The sequence below is a fragment of the Pipra filicauda genome, unplaced genomic scaffold (genome assembly GCF_003945595.2).
Source record: "Pipra filicauda isolate LSUMZ 115617 unplaced genomic scaffold, ASM394559v2 scaffold480_size458065_pilon, whole genome shotgun sequence".
NCBI classification, from domain to species: Eukaryota; Metazoa; Chordata; class Aves; order Passeriformes; family Pipridae; genus Pipra; species Pipra filicauda.
Genome location: NW_024104621.1, coordinates 57,806 through 77,389, shown reverse-complemented (window position 1 = coordinate 77,389; position 19,584 = coordinate 57,806). Strand labels below are relative to the sequence as shown.

At 60.0% G+C, this 19,584-nt stretch overlaps 3 protein-coding genes across 5 annotated transcripts in view; 1 reads left to right on the top strand and 2 right to left on the bottom strand.

The window, feature by feature from the left end:
* Positions 1-4,353, bottom strand: part of LOC113995197 — a 196,712-nt gene extending 192,359 nt beyond the window's left edge. Inside the window, exons 1-2 of the mRNA XM_039386387.1 lie at positions 4,182-4,353; positions 3,984-4,088 (exon numbers count right to left, since the gene is read on the bottom strand). Of these exons, the coding sequence (XP_039242321.1) occupies positions 3,984-4,088; positions 4,182-4,278 (202 nt within the window). The 5' untranslated portion in view covers positions 4,279-4,353. The remainder of the gene's footprint in view (positions 1-3,983; positions 4,089-4,181) is intronic.
* Positions 4,354-4,512: 159 nt separating this feature from the next.
* Positions 4,513-16,626, top strand: LOC113994905 (glycerol-3-phosphate acyltransferase 2, mitochondrial-like). 3 transcript variants are annotated; one of them, XM_027734436.2, is made up of 22 exons: positions 4,518-5,144; positions 9,292-9,372; positions 10,054-10,170; positions 10,262-10,335; positions 11,120-11,230; positions 11,412-11,540; positions 12,195-12,294; positions 12,365-12,498; positions 12,575-12,674; positions 12,757-12,963; positions 13,190-13,297; positions 13,504-13,589; positions 13,676-13,770; positions 13,880-13,950; positions 14,344-14,575; positions 14,936-15,084; positions 15,176-15,253; positions 15,346-15,471; positions 15,547-15,667; positions 15,758-15,808; positions 15,923-15,978; positions 16,047-16,626. In XM_027734436.2, the coding sequence occupies exons 3-22, from the start codon at positions 10,054-10,056 to the stop codon at positions 16,161-16,163; spliced, it is 2,262 nt and encodes a 753-aa protein (XP_027590237.1). In that variant the 5' UTR covers positions 4,518-5,144; positions 9,292-9,372; the 3' UTR covers positions 16,164-16,626. The 3 variants fall into 3 exon arrangements, with proteins under 3 accessions (XP_039242313.1, XP_039242314.1, XP_027590237.1); XM_039386379.1 differs by having other exon boundaries at positions 4,513-5,144; positions 13,877-13,950; positions 15,346-15,667; XM_039386380.1 differs by having other exon boundaries at positions 4,514-5,144; positions 15,346-15,667.
* On the bottom strand, positions 16,494-19,086 carry LOC113995131 (fumarylacetoacetate hydrolase domain-containing protein 2-like). Its single transcript, XM_027734907.2, has 7 exons — positions 18,774-19,086; positions 18,066-18,282; positions 17,932-17,991; positions 17,691-17,850; positions 17,069-17,177; positions 16,914-17,001; positions 16,494-16,819 (listed from the first exon to the last, which is right to left on the bottom strand). The coding sequence occupies exons 1-7, from the start codon at positions 18,950-18,952 to the stop codon at positions 16,757-16,759; spliced, it is 876 nt and encodes a 291-aa protein (XP_027590708.1). The 5' UTR covers positions 18,953-19,086; the 3' UTR covers positions 16,494-16,756.
* Between the last annotated feature and the right edge of the window lie 498 nt (positions 19,087-19,584).

Below are 19,584 nucleotides of genomic sequence, written 5' to 3'. Positions count from 1 at the left end.
ACAAACCCAGGCCCACTGTGGAGTCATAAAGCCATCCCCAAACCTGGCATCCCCAGGGACATCCCCTCCAGACCCAGCATGGTCTGAGAACATGAGTTCCACCCCCAGTCCCACCATGGGATCCCATCCCAGGTACCATGGGGGTCCCCATAGCCTCCAGGGCCATCAGCCTCATCCCTGTCCCAAACACCTCTGAGGACAGCCTCATCCCAGGTCCCAAACACCCCCAGGGCTGTCAGCCCCCCCTCAGCTCCCCATTCCGAGTTCCTGATTCCCTTTGGGGACATCAGTCCCAGACCCAGTGACATCAGAGGGGCCCATTCCCACCCTCGGTCCCATTGTCCCCAGACACAGCAGCCCCCCATCCCTGGGCACCAGCTGCAGCCCCCACTGGAGACACCAATCCCAGCCCTGTTACGGGGTCCTGTTCCCACCCCATGTCCCCAACCCCCCTAGGGACATGAACCCTCCTGCCCCTCATCTCCAGTCTCATCCCAGGTCCACCATCACCCCCGTGGAGAGACCCACCACTGGCCAAGGCTGAGCTCAGCAGTGGCTCTCCTTCCCATGCTCAACTTCAATCCCAGTTCTCTCCCTGCTCCCCTCCATGGGCACAGGGAGATGGGAATGTGGGTCACAGTCAGTTCATTCCATGGTTCTCCCTTGAGGAGAGAAGCCCTTGTCCTGATCCAGCGTGAGTCCTTCTCATAGGACACAATCCCTGCTCCACCATGAGTTCTTCCCACGGGGTCAGTCCCTCGGGAACTGCTCCAACCTGGATCCCCACGGGGTCACAGGTCATGCCAGCAAACCTGCCCCAGCATGGGCTCCTCCCTCCATGGGACACAAATCCCTGCCAGGACCCTGCTCCAGGTTTCCCATGGGGTCACAGCCTCCTGCAGCATCCCCTTTCTCCGGTGGGGGCTCTTCCAAGGGCTGTAGGTGGGTCTGTGCTCCCCCTTGGGCCCCCACAGGCTGCCGGGGAATCTGGGCTCCAGCGCCTGGATCCCCTCCTGCAGTGGCCTGGGGCTGCCAGGTTGTTTCCCTCATACATTCCAACTCCTCTCTTCTCTGCCCCAATTCCTTCTGCCCAATAAGTTTTTCCTTCCTCGTAACTCCACATCCTTGAGGTGTTGCTGCCATCACTGCTGGGCTCAGCCTTGGCCAGTGGTGGGTCTCTCCACGTAGGTGATGGTGGACCTGGGATGGGACTGGGCATGAGGGACAGGAGGGTTCATGTCCCTAGGGGTGTTGGGGACGTGGGGTGGGAACAGGACCCCGTAACAGGGCTGGGATTGGTGTCCCCAGGGGTGTTTGGGACAGGGATGAGGCTGATGGCGCTAGAGGCCATGAGGAATCCCATGGTACCTGGGATGGGACCCCATGATGGGTCTGGGGAGGGATGCTGCTGGGTGTGGCAGGTTTGGGGGTGCCGTGTTGATCCCACAGTGGGCTTGGGTGTGTGTCCCTGGGGGTGACCCAGGAAAGCCTCATGCCCGACCAGTCTGTCCCATCCCATTATGGGGATCCTTCACTGAACAGTCCACTGGGTCGGAGGGGGTTTGACTGAACTGTTCAGGGTCACACCCAAACACAAAAACCCCACCCAGCTCTGCACCTTCACCCACTGCCAGCGAGTGCCAGCACCTGTGAAGGACTCACAGTAAGAGTTTACAGAGTAACACTTAATAAAATTGGGACAGGTTAAGGTTCCAGGATTCCCTAATTCAAAGCAATACACTGACAATCTCTAATTCCCAATAAAAGCTGGCTCAAGACAATCCTTCAGCACACAGAGTACAGTTCTTATGCAATGGGCCCCTATGGGGCAGAGACAGGTTCAACCCGGTGAGTGACCTCAGAGGTAACTGAGGTAAGAGTGGAGTCTTTCCTTCTCCTCCCCATTTGTAACTCATTTTTATGCTATTTCTCTATATTTAGGTGGAACTTGAGTGACGTTAGTTATGCATCTTACTCAGTGAGGGGTGGTTGTCCCTTAGGGGTGGGTACAACAACGGGTCACAGAATATTCCAAGTTGGAAGGGACCCTGAAGGATCATCAGGTCCAACTCTTAAGCAAATGGCCCCTATTGGGATTGAACCTGCAACCTTGGCATTATTAGCACCATGTTCTAACCAAGGGAGCTCATGTGGGGGTACTGTTATAGTCAAAGAGACCACAAATAATTTTAAAATTTGAAATCCCAAAATTTATTGAAGGCAAATGAGCAAAACAGTGCTGGGAGGTCGAGGAGACTCTTGCTCCGCAACGGTCCGCAAGTTCAAAAAGCCAAAGCCCGCTTCTTTTATACTTGTTGCAATCCCCGCCCCCTTAGTCTCTTTCTGCTTCATCACTGGTTCTGGCTGCGTGGACCTCGTTCCGTTGCTAGGGGTCAGCCAACAGTCTGGTTAGTCAGCAGTCCTCAATTCCCACCCTGTCGCAATCCCCGGGTGAAGGCAGTAGATCCTCTTTCTGGACCCTTTAGTCGACTCCCCCCTTTTTGCTTCATGCTTTTTCTTCCTTATAAGTAGGCTTAAAGCATTATAGCTAGCATAACAGGATACATCTTACCACGGCAACACAACAATGCGGTTTGACATTTTGCAATTTAACATTTTGCAACCTAAGTAAAGCGTTAACCACATCATTGCAAACTTTATTATTACAAACTCAATTTTATCAGCAAATTATTTATCCTCGCCTTTATCAACCATTACAGTACCTCAGGATAGTACCTGAGATAACCCTGGGATGGGACACGGGCAGTGCCAGGACAGGGATTTTGCCAGGGTTGCTGATTCAGGGGCAGGACATGTTCCTGTCTCCGCCTTGGTTTTCAGCTGCTGTGCAGCTGATCAGCCACAAAGTACCACTGAGTTCCCTCCTCTGCCAGGGTTCTGACAGCGCCGCAGTGTCTCTGCTCTGCTGTGGCTTCGTTCAGTCTCCCTTGGACTGTTGTGTGTGGGAGGTTGGGTGTGCTGACTGTGTTCCATCCAGGGAGCAGCAACCATATTTTTCCCTATAACTTCTGTGCCATTATCTTTTTACCCTCAGTGGCCTTCCCACACCCCCTGAGCAGGACTTGGGGCTGGACAGAGAGCATGGGGGGAGTGCAGATGTTTGACCAATCACCCCTTGGAGTGAGATGGACAAAACCCCTCCCTGGGTCAGGGAGGGCCACCCCCAGCTCTTCCTCTACAGCCCAGCACCCACACTCTGAGGGGACACACTCGGGCCCTCAGGAGACACCCGAACCTCGCTCTCCCTCGCTGCCCTTTCTCCAGCATGGGCAGCGCTTGCCTGCTCCCAGTTTTCAGGTCTTGTCTCCCATGTATGGCCCCTGGCAGGACTGCCCAGTGCCTGGATAATTTGGAAAACATTCCTCTAGCCCAGAGTGGGGGCCTTCCCCAGGACTGGCCAGCACTGCCAAGGATCAGGGAAAGGTAAAGCCTCAGTGTGGGTCAGGTACAGAGGCTGCAGGGGGATGGTGCAGGGTCCCCCCAAGCCGTGCTGGACCCGTCGGTGCAGCCCTTTGGACCCCAGTTCCCAGGAGGGATCCCCTCTGTTGAGCCAGGGCCTCCAGGGCCTCCTGGCAAGCTCTGGGATGCAGGTGCTGCAGGAAGGACATTCAATCCAGTCGCATTTCCTGTGATCTGCTGAGTGGGGTCCAGGTGACCTAGTTCCCAAAAGGGCAAAGTTGTGAAATCCCTGAGAACAGGATGTGGGGGGCAGTGAGCCTCTCCCCACATCCACAGAGGGTCTGAGGGCGTGTTCCTGGCACAGTGACGGCCACAACCTCCCCCGTCCCGAGGTGACAGGGACCCCGGTCGCTCCTGGCTGCTGGCAGAGCTCTGGCTCTGTGCTGACAGTTTGGCTGCTGACGCGAGGAGCAGCAGCAGCAGCAGCAGCAGCAGCGGGGCAGGGCCTGCAGACACTCGGGATCTCGGCGGATGCTGCCGGGTGGCCGAAGGACAGCGATTACCTGGCACTCCTGTTGGCTGAACGGCCCCGGTGTTTTCCCCAGGGACTGGCACTGCCTGATGGTCTTCCTGAGGTGCCTCCTTATCCACAGGCTCACGCTCCAGAGCTTTAGAGAGAAAGTGTGTCAGCTGAATTGCAAGTCCCCATTCCTCATGGGGATCTGCCAGAGCTGGGGGCTGGCCCTGCCCTCCCCACCTACCCACTGCCCACGGTCGCCACGGAGCAGCCCTGACACCCCCGTCTGGCAGGGCCACCAGGAGGAGGATGAGGGCCAGGGCCCACCGCGCCTGCACCATGCTGTCACTGCTGTCACTGTTGCTGCTGACACAGCTGGTACTGCTGGAACTGCCGCTGCTGGCACTGTCACTGCAGGCACTGCAGGCACTGCTGGCACTGGCACTGCATGCTGCCACTGCTGGCACCGCTGGCACTGCGGCACTGGCACAACTGACACAACTGGCACAACTGACACAACTGGCAGTGCTGGCACTGCTGTTGCTCCTGCCATCGCTGCTAGAGCCTTGAGCAGGAACCAAACTCTTCAACAAAACACCCAGGAGGATTCTTGGTCTCCTGCCCAAGCCTTCAGCCACCTCCAGAGGAAGTGAGTACACTCTTGGTGGTGCCCAGGAGGAATCCTGGGAGGCTGCCAGACATGAACTGGCCTCTAACACGGACACAACAGGTACATGACCTACCTGGGGGCATCTGCAGCTACTGCCCACGGCTTCAGTTGCTGACAGACTGTTATAGGTTATAAATTCCATAGGGGAATTTTTCTTCCCCTGCTGCACTCTAAGAAAAAACAGAGTGAGTGGGGGAAAGGAAGTTAATTAGCTTTACAAAAGATCTGGCCGAATTCCTAGCTAATGGTCCATCAGAGAGGCTGGGGGGAGAGGAGAGAGAAGTTTTAGGAGGGGAGAGGCAGACGGCGGAGCTCTCTCTCTCAGACAGAGACGGGGGTCTGCGTGCAGGCATTTGGAGAGAAGGACTGGGGATCTGGCTTTTTGGCTTCTCATCCTAGTCAGCTCGGACTACTGGCCTCAACTTGCCTGCAAGCTGTCTCTTGTCTCCAGCCCGGATCTGCTGTGTTTCATCGGAGAGTTGCGTGCCCACCGGGAGAAAAGGGAGGAGTTTTGAGACACCGTCATCTGAGACAACAGTGAGTCCCATGGGAGTGAACTGCTTCCCTTCCCTTTTTCTCCCACTGAGGGAAGGGTCCCCCAATTTCTTTTCGGCTCCTCCCGAGACCCCCCCAGGCCCCCCTCCCGCGTGGTGACCGCCAGAGCCCAACAGCTCCCCCTGCAGGCCCCGATTAGGACTGCGCTAAAGGACAGAGAAGTGTTCCTTCAGACTTGGTTGGTTGGTTGGTTTGGTTTGGTTTTTTTTCTAGGACTACTGTCTAGGTTTTTTGTGTTCTGTTACTGTTTTTGCCAACGTACATATATCTTTTAATAAAGGGTTGTTATTTCTTCTGTTTTTTCCACACTTCCTCGATTAAAGCCCCTTAATTTTGAATTTACAATTGCTGAGAGAGAGAAGTTTGGTCTATCTCATAACTCATCCTCTTTAGCAAAGAGGATGACACAGACGAAACCACAACACTCTTGGAAATGCCAGGACAGAGTCCCAGGGAGCCTCCAGGAAAGGACCTGCCTCCAGCATGGGCAAAACACTTTGGCTTGCAACCTTGGAGGGGTCTGGGGCTGCTCACAGCGGTGCTGGCTGTTCAAGGATGGACAAAACGCATCCAGCTCCTGGTGCTGAGCACAGAAATCACAGCAGCAATGCAAACGTGTTCCAGAATAAAGCCGGTCCCATTCCCTTCCCCCCAGCTGCTCCCTCCCTACCCCAGGCTCTGGGGCACTTTCCCTGACGTGATGCACAGAATCCTCTCTGCTGACACTGTCATCAAAGCTGTGAAATCACAATTCTGGCCTGTGGCTGAGCTGATGCTTTTGCACGAGGGGCAGCCAGCACGTGTCATGCCTGGTGATCCTGGCACTGGCACTGCTGAGGTGTGAGGATGTGAGCAACTGGGGGCTGGGGTGGGAGGTCAGGGCTGTCGGGAACGGGGCTGCCCAGGCACCGTTCTATTGCATGTCCCGTGCCTTGCACACACATCCCCTGTGCCTTGCACACCTGCACCCCACTCCACTGCACACCTGCACCCACATCCATATCACACCTGCACCCACATCCACATCACACCTGCACCCACATCCATATCACACCTGTACCCACATCCACATCACACCTGCACCCACATCCATATCACACCTGCACCCACATCCATATCACACCTGCACCCACATCCACATCACACCTGCACCCACATCCATATCACCTGCACCCACATCCACATCACACCTGCACCCACATCCACATCACACCTGCACCCACATCCATATCACACCTGCACCCACATCCATATCACACCTGCACCCACATCCATATCACACCTGAACCCAAATCCACATCACACCTGCAGCCCCTCCATTGCTCTGTTCCACACCCCGGGGGTCCCACGGCTTCACCCCAGGGTGCCATTGCCCATGTACCTGACAGACCCTGTCAGGGAACACCCCCAAGGGGCAGCGCCCCATGACATGGGCTGGGGGCACTGGGTGGGGGTTGCCCCAAACTTCTTCTAAGCCTCCAGCGCCAGCTGCCCAGCAGTCTGGGGAGGGTCAGTGCACTCAGGCCAGACATTTGAGGAGGGGGTGCAAGGCATGTGATCGATATGGAACCAACCCACTCAGCTTCCAGGCCTTCTGTGTGGAACATTTTCCATTGGAAAGCATCTCAGTGCTTGCTTGCCATAAAGAACTGGAGTTGTGAGGCCGCGGGATGAACTTTCTCTGTGTTGTGTCAGGCAGAGATGGATCTAAGGGAAAGCTGGAGCTGCTGATTGGAACATGCCCAGTCTTTGGAATACACAAAGCTGCAGCTTCCAGCCCATGGATGGCGGGGCATGAGCTGTAACCACCATGTTCCACCATGGACTGCAGTCCAATGACCCCCCAAAACTCCCCTCAGAGGGGGTGAAGCTGAGCACGTGGCAGCCCCTTGGGAACAAATAGCAAAGCCACGGAGAGTGAGAAGCCTCCAGGCCCTGATAATGCTCTTGGTCTGGGCTGAGGGAGGGGAAGTAGAGCTTGTTGGGGTGTCCTTGCCCAGAGATTTCTTTATTTGGGATCCCCTGGTGAGGCAGCAGCTTGAGCTGCCAGAGGATAGGACTGACCTGTGCCAGTGAACTCCTGGGATAGGGCGAGAGCCCAGGGTCACCCGCAGGTGTACCAGGGAGGAACGGGGGTGCTGAGGGGGGCTGTGGGTACCAGGGAGGGATGTGGGGCCTGGGGAAGAGATGGAAGTGCTGGGGATGGGATGTGGGTGCTGGGGATGGGATGTGGGTGCTGGGGAAGGATGTGGGTGCTGGGAGGATGCGGGTGCTGGGAGGATGCAGGTGCTGGGAAAGGGTCACAGGTGCTCAGGGGGTTGCAGGTGCCCAGGGGCAGGAACAGAGCCCGGAGCGTGGTATGGACTGACCGTGACCCCCATTCCCATCTCCCTGTGCCAATGGAGGGCAGCAGGGAGAGAAGCAGGGATAGAGTTGAGGCCGGGAAGGAGGGAGAGGTGGGGGAAGGTGTTTTTAGGATTTGTTTGACCTCTCATTCCTGTGCTCTGATTTGATTGCTAACAAATTCAACTAATTTCCCCAAATCGAGTCTGTTCTGCCTGTGACAGTAATGGGGCAGTGAGTGACCCCTCCCATCTTTATCCCACCCCAGGAGACTTTCGTTGTATTTCCTCTGCTCTGTGTAGGTGAGGGGAGGGATGGAGCAGTTTGGGGGGCACCTGGTCTCCAGCCCAGGTCAAACCACCACAGGCTGGCATTTTCTCTTTTTCTTTTTTTTTTTTTCTTTTTCTTTTTCTTTCTCTTTCTCCTTGTCTTTTCTTTTTTTTCCCTGCCTTTTTTCTAATTGTCCAGTACTTCTCATTTTCCCCTATTTTGCCTTTTTTCCCTTTGCATTTTCCTTTTTTTCTCCTTCCCCCATTTTTCTTGTCTTGTTTGCTTTTCTTGACCTTCCCCCCTTCTTCCTTCAGTTTCTTTCTTTCTTTCTTTTTTCTTGCCTTTTCCCTTTTTTTCTGCTTTTTTTTCTCATCTTTTCTCCTTTTTTTCTTACCTCTCCTTCTTCCCCTTCAACCTTTTTTTTAATTTTTCCCCTTTTCCCTTGTCTTTTCCTATCCCCCCTTCCTTCCCCTTTTTCCTTTGCCTTTGCTTGTTTTTCCGCTTTTCCCAGCCATTCCTATTCCCTCCCTTATCCCAGCTCCCGGGTGCTGCTCCCAGGGCGTTCCCACAGGTGCGAGGTCCCCGCCCCAGAGCAGCTGAACTGGGGCGTTTTGGGGTGTTTTCAGGGCGATTGAGCCCCTTGGGGCGCTGCTGGTGCCGGTGGGGTTTGGAGCTCTGGGGGGCCAGAGCTGGGGCTGGGGCTGCGGGCCTGGGGGTGGCGGGGCCTTGGGCTGGGGAGCGGGGCTGGGGGGCCGATGGGCCTGGGGCGCGCCAGGGCCCCCCCGGGGCTGGGATTGCTGTGCCCGGGGGTGCTGGGACCTGGGTGGGCTCGGGGACAGGGACAGGGGGCGCTGGGGCCCTGCCGGTACCTCTGGTGGGCTGAGCCCCGTGTGGGGCCGGGGCTGGGCCGGGGGTCCCGGCGGTCCCGGTTCCGGCGGGGCCGGTTCCGGTCGCGCTCCCCGGGGGCGGAGCGGGGCCGGGCCGGGCCGGGAGCGGCGGGGCCGGCGGTGAGCGGGGCCGGGGGACCCCCGGGGGTGCGGGGCGTGTGAGCCCCCGAGCCGTGCAGGGCCTGTGGGGCCGAGCCCCCCGGGCCGGGGAGGGTTCAGGGCCCCCCAGAGCTGCAGAGGGGCGCTGGGGCACATCCCCCCGGGCTGTGGGGCAGCGGGGCCCGTGTGGGGTGTGTTCCCCCCAGAGGGTCTCTGGGGGCTGTGGGGCCTGTGCAGGGGGTGCTGCCCCCCCATCTCGGGCCCTGTAGGGACTGTGGGGTGTGGGGGGCAGGTGTGGGGTATGTTACCCCCCAGCCCTATAGGGGATGTGGGGTGTGCTGCCCCACCCCAAATCCCTGTGGGGTGTGTGGGGGGTGTTACTAACCCCAAATCCCTCTTCGAGGGGTGTCGGCTGTGTTACCCCCCTCCCCAATTCCCTGTGGGGCACACGGGGGGGTCCCTCTCCCAGAGACTGCTCCGTGTGCCCCAAACCTGCCAAATTCCCACTTTCCACCCCTTTCTATCTCCAGGATTTTTCCCAGGACGTTCAAGCCCCAGCACCTCTGCTCTCCAGTTTGGGGGTGTCCCCCCACCTGTGACACCCCCCCAAGGTACCTGATGCCCTGGGGACCCCCCACTGCCACCAGCCCCTTCCCACCTTGAATCCCCCCTATCCTGGGGGTCCCTGACCCCAGCGGGGTCCCCCCCGCAACCTCTTTTCCTGCCTCCTTTGCCCCCACCCAACATTTAAAACCCAAATTGCTTCTTTTTCCCTCCTTTTTAGGGAATAAAATTCCTTACCCGCACCCCAGAGAAAGGGAGGGGGTGATGCTGATTTGTGGGGCTGGTGGTTGGGATGCTGGTGTTCCGAGGCACCCCATGGCTCCAGATGTGGGGGTGGAGGGGGCTGACGAGGGCTCTGGGGTCCGCAGGATCTCACTGTCCCCCTCATGCCCATATTTCCAACCGATCTAACTGGATCTGCGTTAGTCCCATTGGATCTGGGTACCCAACATGTCTCTGAGGGTTCATCCTGCTGGAGAACCCACTGCCCCACGCCTCCGGGTGCTGATCCCCCCAGATCCAGACTGATTGCATGGGATCTGGGTTGATCCGTGTCCACACACATCTCCCAGGTGTGACACCAGTTTATCCCAGCTCAAATTCCTCTCTTGCTGCCCAATATCAGGATACCTCACAGCATGAGCGTGTTTTGGGGTGTATCCACCCACATTTGGCATTCCCAGGGTTTGTCCCATCCCCCCCCTTCCCGTTTTTCTTTCCCTCCTCAGATGAAAACCTGGATCAGCAATTCGGACCAAAACCTGGAAGTTTTCATCCCGTTCCTGGGAAAATACCACCGTCCGTTTTTGGGGCGCTGCTGCCAGACCTGCACCCCCAGGAGCTGGGTGAGAGAGTTTGGGATGGGGCATGGTGGTGACAGGATCCCTGTGCCGAGGATCCACGTTGTCAGTGATCTGATCCCGCTTTTCCTCCCAGGATGGATTCTATGCCGAGGATCTCTCCACTCTGGGATTCCGTGACGTCAGCCGTGTGACGGAGAGGGATACACGGTGAGGCTGGATCAGCTGCGTGCTGGAAAACAGCTGGAAAATGGCTCTTTTCCCCAGATTTCCCCCAAATCCGCATGGGAGTCCCTCGCCATCCTCCCCGCTCCCAAATTATCCCAAACCGAGCTCATGAATCGTATTTTGGGAGGCTGGAAGTGGCGTCTGTGAGGGCTTGGGCTGTGGTCCAGCCATGGAATGGAGGATCTGGGGTCATTTGTTGTTTTCTTGAAGCAAAACTTGGAGTGTTGATGGGAAGAAGGTGGAGTTGGGGGATTGTTCTTCTCGCTGGCTCCAGCCGGTATCACTGGGAGTGAGCCTGGCTCCCTGGGAAAAGGGAAAAGAGCCAGATCCCTTTGGCTTCTCTCCCCTTTGGGAAGAATCCCTGGATTAACCATTGTGTGCTGGTTTTTATCCCACATCAGATCATTATCCTCCATTCAGCTCCAAATATTCCCAGCTCCAGCTTTGAAACCCTTAGACGAATCCCTTGGGATCCCAGGGAATGCAGTTCCCCTGTCCCACTCTGTCCCTTCCTACACGCTCTGGGATATCCCAAAGCTGTGTCCCACCCCACTCTCTGTGGATGTGGGGAGGATTGGGAAAATTCCGTGATTTGGGATGGCCTGAATGCCTGGTTTCCTTCCTGCTGGGCAGCCTGGAGCATCACCTCCAAATTCCTAACTGTAAAACGGAGATGAATCCCAAATCCTGGTAAAGGGGCATTCGGGGGGGGGTGATCCCCCTGGAAAAGTCCCCCCTCCAGGTTCTCCCTGTGTGTCCCCTCCAGGTTCCGGGGGTGGCTGGTCCGGAGGGTCTGCGGATTCCTCGCCACCTGGGAATGGGAAATTCCATCGGAGACCCCCAGGGAGCTCCCAGGGAAGATCTGCGGCAGCAGGAGGTGGGTGGGAGCATTGGGGGGATCCCGGGATCACCCTCAGCCCAGGAGGGGCGGGCCCCCATTCCTGGGGGATCCTGTTTAGTCCTTGGATCTCGGGTCAGTGGGATCCGGGAATGCCGCCGAGGCTCCCTGGATCCTGGCACGTGGATCCCAGGGTGCTCCCCCCTCCCTTCCCCCCCAGGGTGCAGGATGTTGCCTCCAGCCGGGCCCATGGATGCGGAGGGGATGAGGGATCCCGGCGGCACTGGAAGGAGGAGATCTGCCGGATCCTGGGGGAAATCCAGGCACCGCTGTCCCCTCTCCTGCTGAGGTCAGGGATCCTTTGGGGAAATCTTCTGGGATTCTGTGGGGGATGGATCCAGATCCTTTGGGAGGTCCTCTGGGGGGATGCACACGGATGGCTTGGGGGTTTTCTGGGATCCTTGGGGGGATATTCTGGGCTCCTTTGGGAGCTGCCCATGGATTCTTTGGCCAGCTGCCCTCGGAGTCCCCCACAGCTTCTGGAGTCCTTCTGGCAATTCCTTCCGGGGAGCTGGAGTGGGAAAATCCAACCCCTCCAGGAGGGTGGGAACCAGAGGGAGCCTTCCCTTCCCCACTGCCTTCCCCCTCCTGTCCCTGAGAAGTGGGAATTCAGGGCTTCCTTGCTGGTCTGATCCAGTGGGAATAAATGATCCCTCCAAGCCCTTAAAGGGAAGGAATTGCTCAGGGAATAAGGGCATGTTGGGATCCTTTTGGGGGGAATGCAGGGATAACTGATGGCAGCTCTGGTTGCCAGGGGAAAGGAGGTGTCTCATGCCATCCAACCTTTGCTGTGTGATAAAAGTGGGCATTTGCCTTTGTGGGAGCTGCGCTGGGAATTTTGAGGCAGGCTGGGTTGTGGCAAGTGAGGCAGGGGGTGGGAGTGTTTGGGGGGTTGGGGGCCGCCCTGTGCCCGCAGGGTTGCTCATTGCCAGTTTTGCTGCAGGCTGTGCCACTGGATGCTCCCCAAGCTGCTGAGCCGTCTGTTCCTGAGCGTGCAGCTGCAGCGGGGGCAGCTGGAGATGGTGCTCCGGGCTGCCAGGACGGTACGGAGCCCAGCCGGGCGCTCCCGTTGCCCGGGAGGGCCGGAATTCAGCCCAGGATCCTTCCTTGCAGCCCGAGGTGCCGCTGGTGTTCCTGTGCACCCAGCAATCCCAGCTGGATGGGCCGCTCCTGTCCTTCCTCCTCCTCTCGCAGGGCATCGGGGCCCCCAGGGTGACAGTGGGCACCCGGATCAGCCCTGGCCTCCGGTAAGGAGCCGGTGTGGGATGTTCCCGGGGGCTGCAGGGGGATGCAGTGTGTGCCCACGGTGTCTTTGCCCCCCAGGTCCCTGCTGCAACGCCTGGGAGGGATTTTCCTGCCTTCGGGAATGGCGCAGGCACGGAGTGAGCGGGATGAGGGGCTGCCGGGCGCTGTCCTGGATGCGGTAGGTGCGGTCGGGGCTGGAAAATGCCCTGGAGCGCTTGGGGAGGTGCCGGCAGCTCCCAGTACTCCCAGTGTCCCCCCAGTACGTGCAGGAGGTGCTGCGGAGCCGCCAGCCCCTCGTCATCTTCCTGGAGGAGCCCCTGGGTTTGCTGCAGCTCTCGGATCCCGCCCGGCGCTGGCTGCTCCGGGTGCTGCGGGCGCTGCGGGACGGAGCCGTGCCCGACGTGCGCATCGTCCCGGTGGGAATTGCCTACGACGTGGCTCCCGGCAGAGCGGGGCGGGATGGAGCGGTGAGAGGGGGTCAGGGGGGTCACCGGTGCTCACCAGAATCCCTGGGAGCATCCCTGGGGAGTGGTGATCCCCCAAATTTCTGGGGTTATCCCTGGGGAGTGGTGTTCCCCGAAATGTCTGGGGTTATCCCTGGGGAGTGGTGTTCCCCCAAATCTGCGGGAGCATCCCTGGGCAGTGGCATCCCCCTAAACCCGCCGTCAATCCCTGGATCCCGTCTCTCTGCAGCCCCCTCAGCCCCTCGGGATCGCCGCGTGTCTCCGGGCAGCATTCCAGGCCCTGCGCCGGCCCCGTGGCTGTGCCCGGGTAGATTTCTCCCAACCCTTCTCCTTACGGGTACGGCAGCTGGGGATGCCCCCGGATCCGTCCTGGCACTGGGGGGCTGTTTCCAGGATGTTGGTGGGGTTGGGGTGTCTGAGGGTATCCAGTGAATCCGTGCTGGGTGATCTGGGCTCCTCCCAGCCCTGGGGCTGCAGGGATCGAGTGAGCTCGTGGTGCTGAGGGCTGTGAGCACCCCCAGGCTCCTTTCTGCTCATTCCCAGGAATTTGTGGAGAACAACTTGGTGGGGCCTACGCTCAGCGGGAATCGACCAGAGCAGCTGCTGCTTCCCACCATCCTTGGCACGTGGTGAGGAGCTGAGCCCCGGGCAGCGTTTCCTCTTGGATCTCTGCTCCCGGCTCCTCTTGCTCAGCCCTCTCTCCCCAACGTCCCAGCGTGCCGGATGTGGGGAATGTGGGCACTTTGGGTGCCGGTGTGGGGACAGAAGAGGAGATTTTGGTGACGGCGCTGGGGCTGCACACACTGAGCGGTGAGGGGTGCGGGTGGTCCCTGCATCCCTTGGGATGGCATTCCCTGCTGGGGAATGGGGGTGGGGGTTCATCACCCCCCAGATAACGAGCCCCTCTCCCCCCCAGCAGATTCCAGCGCCTGCTCCGCCATCATGGCTGTGGGAATCACCGCGGCACTGCTGCTCCACAGGCACCGGGAGGTGGATAAGGAGCTTTTCATCTTTCCCTTCCCTCAGAGCAGCATTCCCAGTGGGAATCCCCTTTCATCCTCCTCAGAGCAGCATTCCCAGTGGGAATCTCCCTCCATCCTCCTCAGAGCAGCATTCCCAGTGGGAATCCCCCTCCATCCTCCTCAGAGCAGCATTCCCAGTGGGAATCACCCCTCTGTACCTCAGAGCAGCATTCCCAGCAGGAATCCCCCTCCATCCTCCTCAGAGCAGCATTCCCATTGGGAACCACCCTCCTCTCCCTCAGAGCAGCATTCCCAGCGGGAATCCCCCTCTATCCTCCTCAGAGCAGCATTCCCATTGGGAACCACCCTCCTTTCCCTCAGAGCAGCATTCCCAGCGGGAATCCCCCCTCTCTCTCCGCAGGCCGTGCTGCTGCCCCGGCTGATGCGGGATTTCTCGGGGCTGCTGGAGCAGCTCCTGCTGCGGGGCCGGGCCGTGGGATTCCGCGGGCAGCTGCGGGCGCTGGTGCTGCACAGCCTGCGGCAGCTGCAGCCCCCCGGGGCCGGGCTGGGGCCCCCGGAGGCCTCGGCACGGGGGCAGCTGGTGCGGCTGGCGGGGGGCGTCCGGCAGCGCCTGGGCGGGGAGGCGGCGGGGGGTGAGAGAGCCGGGGGGCACCGGGGACAGCGGGGACGGGGGGCAGCAGGGATGGGGGTGCCGGGCACTGGGGGGATCGGAGACGTCAGCGGTTGGTGACAGCGGGGACTGGGGAAGGTGAAACTGCGGGCTGGGGACTGCGGGGGGGTTGGTGACACCAGGAGTCAGTGGCACTGGGGGAATCGGTGATGCCGAGGGCCAGGGACGCTGGGGAATTGTTGGCACTGGGGAATGGGGATGTTGGGGGGACTGGGGACAGCGGGGGGGCACTGGGGACAGCGGGGATCAGGAATGCTGGGGAATTTGGTGACGCGTGGGGAACTGGGGACAGCGGGGACTGGTGACAGCCCTGTGCTGTCAGCCTGTGCCATCCGTGCCCTGCTGCTGGAGGTGCTGCCGATCCTGGGGACCCCCTGCGGCCCCCCCGGGATCGTGCTGAGCCGGGAGGAGCTGCTCCGCAAGATCCTGGAGGTGCTGCTGCTGCTGCCCCCCATCCTGCTGGGGCTGCAGGTGGGGACACGAGGGTGGCCTGTCACCCCCCACCTGCTGGGGCTGCAGGTGGGGACACGGGTGGCCTGTCACCCCTCTCCTGTGTCCCCAGCCCTGCCAGCCTCCCGAGCGCCACAGCCTGGACATCCTGGACAAGCTCGTCCTTGGGGGGCTGCTGGAGGAGGAGGAGGTGGGTGTCACCCCGGGAGCCCTCCTGGCACACACACGGGTCCCTGCTGGGGCTCAGGGTGGCTTTGAGGGGACAGCCCATTGTCCCCCCAGCCTGAGAGCGAGTGCAGGGGCTGCGACGTGGCCCCCCGACCCTCGTCCCGGGGCCATTCCTGCTGGGACTTCACCGATGACAGCGACAGTGACAGCGAGGACAGGGTCCCCAAGCGCTGCTACAAGGTACTGGGGGTCCCCCACCACCCCCTGGGCTGGGGTGAGGGGGTGTCCCCCAAATCCAGCTGTGTGTCCCCCCAGCTCAGCGAGCCCCAGGGCTTCCCCGGCTTCCTCCTCTTCCTCTGCCGCCTCCTGAGCCCCGTCCTGCGGAGCTACGGCCGGGCTGCGGAATTCCTGGAGAGACCCCCCTGGCCGCAGCCCGGTAGGACCCTCCAGAGTGGGGAACCCCTGGGGACCCTGGGAGGGCTGGAGCCCCCCAGGAGCTGGGATCTGACACCCCTCCCAATTCCAGAGGCAGACTACGTGGAGGCGCTGCTGGAATTCCTGAATGAGGATGAGGATGGTGAGTCAAGGTGGGAGGGGGTCTTGCTTTTGGGGGTCACTGCCCCCCTAGACTGGGCTGGGGGTGCCCGTGGGGTGGGATTTGGGGGTTCCCTCGGGACTTCTCTCCCCACAGGGTATCTTGACAGGAGCCTGGCCCTGAGCTCCCTGCAGAGCTTCAAGGACATGGGGGTAAGCACAGCCACCCCCCAGCCCCCCAACATCCTGCTGCCCCCCCTGACCTCCCCGTGCCCCCCCAGGTGCTGGAGGAGCTGCAGACCCCCACTGGACCCCTCCTCCAGCTCTCCCAGCCTTTCCAGTCTGCTTCCAACCGGGAGAAGTTGAGAGCCTTCATTCACCAGTTCACCCAGTTGTAACCCCCCGCACCAGAGTCATAAATGGGGCCCAGGGACCTGATGCCTTGTGGATTTATTGACCCGGGGGGGCGGGGGGGAAGGTTCTGTCTCTCCTTCCCTCACCTGGGATGGAAAATTCCATCATTTCTGGTGGTGGTGCCCAAGACAGCTCCAACCAGCACATTTCCCCCCAGCCCTTCTCTGCTCACTAACAGCAGGTCCAGTTTTCAGTAAAAACATTGGGATAAATCAAACTCTCTAACACTATTTTTTTAGTATTAGAAAGCAGGCATTAGTTTAGTCACAGTGTTGGAGTGCATGGGGATAGTTCCACTCAACATACCTACCCACTTTCAAAACTTTTCGTTATTTATACATTTTTAGCAAAGAAATTCATGTTCATTGGTTATGTTACATAATTCCCTTAAATAAGTAATATTCTATATTCTATTGATTATTACTTTCTCACTTCTCATGCTAATTAGTCCACATTTTCAGTCTTTTTATTATCTTTTTCTCAGATAGGGAGCGTTTCAGTAGACTGATTCTGAGTTCTCTTTGTTAGTGGATTTATTGATCCCACAGCGATGGGATCTGGGGGGGTCTCTCCACCGTCAGACCACGCGGTTGCAGATGGTGCCCAGCTCCTCGATCTCACACTGCACCTCGTCCCCAGGCTGCGAAGGGGCATGTGGTGGCATCTGTCCCTCGTGGGGTCCACTGTGTCCTCACTTGCCCTCCAGCCCCACCCGAGCCCCTCTTTTCCCTCACCTTAAGGAAGACAGGGGGTTTCCGAAAGAACCCCACTCCGGCAGGAGTCCCCGTCAGCAGGATGTCCCCAGGGACCAGTGTCACGAACCTGGGGGCACACAGGGGGTCAGCTGTGACCCCCTGGGCTCTGGGGGTCCCCGGCTCCCCGTTCCTACCGGGACACCCAGGCGATGAGGGCGGGCACCCCAAAGACGAGGTGGTGGGTGCTGCTGTCCTGCATTGGGCGCCCATTGATGCTGCAGCGGATCCACAGGTTGTGGGGGTCTGTGGGAGGGGACACAGGGGGACATGGGGACAGTGCCACCGTGAGCCCCACCTGGGGGAAAACACGGGGGGTTTGGGCAAATGGGGGGGTGACACCACCAGTGTCAGCTGGGAAAGAGTCCCTGTCCCATCCCATTCCTTTTCTCATCCCATTTGTGTCTCGTCCCCATCCTGTTCCCATCCCATCAGTGTCCTGTCCTTGTCGTGTCTCCATCTCTATCCCCCTCTGTGTTCCGACTGTCCCCACCCATCCCTATGTCTGTCCTGTCCTCATCCTGTTCCGCTTCTGGTCCTGTCCCCATTCCATCCCTGTCCAGATCACATCTATGTCCTGTCTCCATCCTTGTCCCCATCCCATTGCTGTCCTGTTCTTGTCCAGTCCCCATCACTGTCCCTATCCTGGCCCATCCTGTCCCCATCCCTGTCTCTACTGTTCCCAGTCCTCCCCCGTCCCACATCCATTGCTGTTCTGTCCCCATCCCATCCCTGTCCCATCCCCATCCGCGTCCCCACCTTTCACCGCCTCCCTGGTGACAAGGGCGGGCCCCAGGGGACAGAAGGTGTCAAAGGTTTTCCCCAGCAGCCACTGCCGCCCGTTGCGCAGCTGCCAGTCCCGGGCGCTCACGTCGTTGGCCACCGTGAACCCCACCACGTGCTCCAGGGCTGCCGACTCCTGCGGGGCAGTGGGACCCCCTTACAGGGGACACACACACAGGGACCCCCCCAGGCAAGGTGTGGGTGGGGCAGGGGGTACCTCGATGTGCCGCCCCCTCTTCCCAATGACAGCGGCCAGTTCCACCTCCCAGTCCACCTCCTGCGGGGACAACACAGGGGGTTGGGGGTCCCGACCCCCAGGGGGGCTGCGGGGGCAGGTCCCAGGGTACCCACGGTGCTGTCCTGGGGGAGCACGATGTCATCGAAGGGCCCGGTGATGGCGCTGGGGAACTTGCTGAAGATGATGGGCTCCTTGGGCACCCTGGCACCCTGCTCCTCGCAGTGGTCGCGGTAGTTGAGCCCCACACAGATCAGCTTCTCAGGGTCTCCCACGGGCGCCAGGAGCCGCGTGGCCCCGCGAGCCACCCGGTGCTGCCCCGACTCCAGGGCCCTGCGGGGACACACAGACCTCTGGGAGTCACCCATGTTTTGGGGCATCCACCTCTGGGGACACCTGTCCTTGGGCTCAGCCACATTTGGGGGTCACCTACCCCTGGAAGGCTGAGGGGACCTACTTCTGGGGGTCATTCAAAGGGTCACTCAGATTTGAGGGACCCTTTTTTTGGGCTCACCCACCTTTTGAGGGGACCCTATTTAGGAGGTCACCCACATTTTGGAGCACCCACCTCTGAGGGCACCTACCTTTGGGGGGAACCCACTGTGTGGGGGTCACACACTTCTGGGGGTCAGCCAAAGGGTCACCCAGATTTTGATGGACCCTCCTTTGGGGATCACCCACCCTTGGGGACACACATTTTTGGGAGTCACTCTCCTTTCAGGGGATCCTTTTTGGGTCACCCACCACTGGGGAGATCCACCCCTGGGGGGACCCAGGTTTTGAAGCACCAACCTTCAGGGATCCCCCACCTTTGGGGTACCCACCTCTGGGCGAGCTCCAGCCCGCGCGGGCCGAGCTCCAGGAACTCCCGCATGGACAGGGGCAGCGCCGGCTCGGCCGCGTTCAGATCCACCAGGTCCCCCCCGGGCGCCTCCTCCAGCCCGAGCCTGGGCCCCCCGCCCGCGGCCCCCCGGAACCGCACGAGCCGCAGAGCCCCGCGCATCCCCTGCGGAACCGGGATCGGCACCGCACCGGGGGGATCCGGGGGCTGCGGACCCCCCTCGGCCCGGGATGGATCCCGGCCAACCGGGGGGATCCCCTCCCCCCGATCCCACGCAGTTCTGACCCCCAGAATCGCCCCGATTCCAGGGCAGCCCCTCCTGGTCCCGCCCTGCTCCGATCCCTGAGGGTATCCCCCCGCTCAGCCCGATCCCAGGGTCCCCCGACTCTGCACACCCCCAGACTGGGGGAATCCGCCCGATCCCAGGTAAATCCCCGGCATCCACCCCCCTAGTTCCGCCCAGCCCCGATCCCAGGGGACATCCCCCTTATCCCACGCAGCCCCGACCGCGGGAATCCCCCCGATGCCAGAGATTCCCCCCTTAGCCCCGACCGCGGGAATCCCCCCGATGCCAGAGATTCCCCCCTTAGCCCCGATCCCAGGGATCCCTCCCCCGCAATCCCGCACAATTCCGATCCCGGAGATTCCCCCTGATGTCGTGGATTCCCCGCCCCCGTTCCCAGGATTCCCCCCATTCCCAGGGATCCTTCCCGTTCCCAATGATCCCCCCGTTCCCAGGGATCCCTCCCGTTCCCAGAGATCTCCCCGATCCCAGGGATCCCCCCTGTTTCCAG

Coding starts and splice junctions, on each gene's coding strand:
- LOC113994905 (XM_039386379.1), top strand. CDS start 10,054: ATGAAAACCTGGATCAGCAATTCGGACCAAAACCTGGAAGTTTTCATC. Junction 12,675..12,756: donor CGGGCGCTGTCCTGGATGCG/GTAGGTGCGGTC, acceptor GTGTCCCCCCAG/TACGTGCAGGAGGTGCTGCG. Junction 12,964..13,189: donor GAGCGGGGCGGGATGGAGCG/GTGAGAGGGGGT, acceptor GTCTCTCTGCAG/CCCCCTCAGCCCCTCGGGAT.
- LOC113995131 (XM_027734907.2), bottom strand. CDS start 18,952: ATGCGCGGGGCTCTGCGGCTCGTGCGGTTCCGGGGGGCCGCGGGCGGG. Junction 17,178..17,690: donor CACCAGGGAGGCGGTGAAAG/GTGGGGACGCGG, acceptor CCCCTCCCACAG/ACCCCCACAACCTGTGGATC. Junction 17,002..17,068: donor CTCATCGCCTGGGTGTCCCG/GTAGGAACGGGG, acceptor GTGTGCCCCCAG/GTTCGTGACACTGGTCCCTG.